Genomic DNA, 3,436 nt, shown 5'->3' with positions numbered 1-3,436 from the left:
CGTTTGTAATTGCAGGGTCTTAATATTCAAATTAGTCAGGTACTTTTGTAATGTTAATAGTATTTCTTTATTGGGAAACACTTTGGCTGTTATAAATGTGCTATCTACATGATGAGGCTATTTTATTTTATTTATTTTAGTTTTATTTTATTTCATTTCATTTCACATGTGCCATGTTGAATCAAATGTGTTTTTTTCTGTTTTTCTTGTCTGGGTGTATATCTTGATAAACTTTTGTGTGTTTTTGTTGCTGTCTGTCTCATTGACAGAATCAAATCCGTTTTTGTAAACAATGACAAGCTTTTAACCAAAAACAACTTCATGACACTCTTTAATTGAAGTCAAAAACAATCATGCATAAAATACTCAAATATATTTCCCAGTAATACTGACAACAATAAACTCCCAAACACTTTCAGGGAAGTGTACTACATTACCCGATAGGCAGTGCGTGCGAACTTTCGTACGGCAAGCAACAGGTTACAAGCTGCTTAAGCTTTCGCGTAGTGTTTGTAAAACTAGTCAGCGTGAAATGCAGTGCAATTGATGAACGAAGTCGAAGCTAAGTTGAAAACGTTTCGTCATGTCGTTAGTTTGACTAATTACGGTTTGAACTTTAGGAAGAGCTTCAAGAAAGTCGCTGGCAGCGTCTTCAACGACCACACGGAGAAAAGTTTGCTACAGTTAGCCGCGAAGCTAAAAACAACCAGCAGCGTTAGCTCAACACAGCTGTAGCTAGCAGCATCCTTAAAGTTAGCTTCTTTTTTAATAGATGCTGTATCGTATGGATTAAGTTAAATCTGAATTGGTGATGAAAAATGTGAGACCATGGTGGTCCTAAGAGAAGGTATGTGTCCTGGACTGGATGCAGGTTTACTTCGGAACCTGCGTGCTGCTGATGTTAAAACAGGTCAGTTTGTGTGTGAAAATGAGTGGTTTTTTGTTTTGTTTCGTTTTTTTTAGTTTAAGGATGCTTCATTTTAATTAAACTGGCTGACAAGAACACACATGACTTCTTGTTTTCACAGTGGAGGACCTGGTCTCGTCAGACACGGAGGAACTTGCTCGGAAATGTTCTGTGTCCTACAAGGTATTTTACTTATATTTAATAAATATGGAAAGATGCCTGATTGCCATGCAGGGCATAAACACTACCAGTTAACCCAACACGCTACACCCACCGCATCCAGATGCTGCCACAGAATAAGCCCCTTAAAACCCAGAACATTTCCTTGTTGCAACAATTTCCTTTCACTTGTTAGAAGGACTTCAAATGAAAACCAGAAAACACCCACATTTTTATACTTGGCATAAACACAGCCGAGTGGGATGATTAGGCCCTGACCAATATCATGCTGATCTTAGGCTCACTTTCTCCCACGCACAGCATTGTGTAAGTGGTTTATATCTAGTGGGATACTTTTTTTTTTTCTTTAAAGTCACTCATAGTGGAGGCTGACCACCTACAGGGCTTATTTTGTATTCCCATGGCAAACGAGGTCATCTGGTTAACAAGCTGGGCAAAATTGTTTTACGCTACAGGTTTAAATCAAGGTTGAAGATCACATTTGCTTCCCATCTGTTTTGTATATTTTCTTCTGTGTGTGCAATTACAACTAGACATACTGTTTCCTGTGTAGCAAAAGGTAGTGTCTTATATGAAATAGTTTGCATAGAGTAAACAATGAAAAACACCCCAAAAAAACAAGTTTTAGCCAGCAGGAAAGTAAAAACCTGCTTCTTGATTCTCCCACAAAGTCCTTCATTATCAGTTTGAACCTGTGAAGAGAGGTCGGCTCTCTTAGTTTTAAATCATTGTGCAGTGGGAACCACAAAAAGGGAGCAGAGATCATGAAAGAAATTCTGACTAGCTCAGAACTGACCTTATGGGCAGATAACAGGAAACTATTTTTTTTTAGATCATAAATGGTGCTTTCCACCAAAACCTTTCAGAGATATAAGAGCGCAAATAATCATGAAGGAACCCCAGAGGGAGCCGTATAGATAAAAGTGTATCAGTGAATAATTGCGTGGGTGGACAGGGCATCGAAGTCAACCCAAGCTTTTGTGGTAAAAACAATGACTGTGAGCGTTTCAGTCAGAGAAACATTCTCTGTAGCCATAATGTCTGCACATACAACCTGGGCATGTATAGGAGAAGAGTGTTGCCACCCCGAGGGCTTGAAAAGCTCAGAAATTACAAGAGAAAGTTTGGAAAAGTGTAAACTATATTGTACTCTCTCCATACTTGGAGGAAAATTTCCATGTTATCTGCATGTCATTAAGCCTTCTTGTGATTTTTAGACCCCCTGCTAACTCTGATCTTGACCAAGGTGATTAGTTTGAATAGTTAAAATCCCCTCCAGATGTGTGAAGATGTAAAAAAAAAAATTTAAAATAAAAAAAATACTCCGCTCTGAATAAGAATTTGTCACATGTAATTTTTCTATGATAAAATTAAGTTTTAAAATTACATCTACACCTTCTAAGTCTTTAGTAAATTCAGAAGCTATGAATGTACAATTATTATTTTTTTATTTAACAAGTTTAGCTGCTGGTTACAGATTTTCTTTTACGTCCTCATTGTTTGTGCAACGCAGCATTAAGATCTCCACAAGTCACAAGTCCTGTTTGCAGGCAGAAACGTCAAACTCAGGTGGTGTCCACACAGACATAATGTTGTTTTTTTTCTACATGCAAACACAGCTTTTGGCCACTGAAAATTGACTTCTTAAGCGTTATTCTGAAATTGCAGTGTTGATGCTTCTACAGAGGCTGCATAGTGGTTCAGTGGTTAGCACTGTTGCCTCGCAGCTAGAAGATTCCCTGTTTGCGTCCCTTCCTGGGATCTTTCTGCATGGAGTTTGCATGTTCTCCCTGTGCATGTGTGGGTTTTCTCTGGGTTCTCCAGGTTCCTCCTACAGTCCAAAAACATGCTGAGGTTAATTGGCGATTCTAAATTGTCTGTAGGTGTGAATGTGAGAGTGATTGTTTGTCTCTGTATGTAGCCCTGTGACAGACTGGTGACCTGTCTAGGGTGTCCCCTGCCTTCACCTGAGTCAGCTGGGATAGACTCCAGCCCCGCATGACCCAAGTGAGGATTAAGCGATGTATAGATAATGGGTGGATGGATGGAAGTTTATCTTCTGGTTCTAGGTTTTCTTTTATATCCTCATTGTGCAACACAGCGTTTAGATTTCCACCTCACACTTAAGCATCAGGATGTAAAGTCACAAGTCCTGTTTGCAGGTAGAAACGTCAAACTCAGGTGGTGTCCACACAGATATAATGTTGTTTTTTCTCTGCATCTTGGCCTTTATTTACATGCAAACACAGCTTTTGGCCACTGACAGTTGACTTCTTAAGCAATATTCTGAAACTGTAGTGCTGATGTTTAGAGAGAAAAAAAAGCAAGACTTTGATAGCTGACCATGTT

The 3,436-nt window shown here is 39.0% G+C and overlaps 1 protein-coding gene across 1 annotated transcript in view; it reads left to right on the top strand.

Annotated features, from left to right (window-relative positions):
• The first annotated feature begins 478 nt into the window (after positions 1–478).
• The window catches only part of rad51d (RAD51 paralog D), a 36,494-nt gene continuing 33,536 nt past the window's right edge, over positions 479–3,436 (top strand). Inside the window, exons 1-2 of the mRNA XM_023274668.3 lie at positions 479–910; positions 1,029–1,090. Of these exons, the coding sequence (XP_023130436.2) occupies positions 829–910; positions 1,029–1,090 (144 nt within the window). The 5' untranslated portion in view covers positions 479–828. The remainder of the gene's footprint in view (positions 911–1,028; positions 1,091–3,436) is intronic.

The sequence above is a fragment of the Amphiprion ocellaris genome, chromosome 14 (genome assembly GCF_022539595.1).
Source record: "Amphiprion ocellaris isolate individual 3 ecotype Okinawa chromosome 14, ASM2253959v1, whole genome shotgun sequence".
In the NCBI taxonomy this organism is placed as follows: Eukaryota; Metazoa; Chordata; class Actinopteri; family Pomacentridae; genus Amphiprion; species Amphiprion ocellaris.
This window is presented reverse-complemented; position numbering and strand designations above follow the sequence as displayed.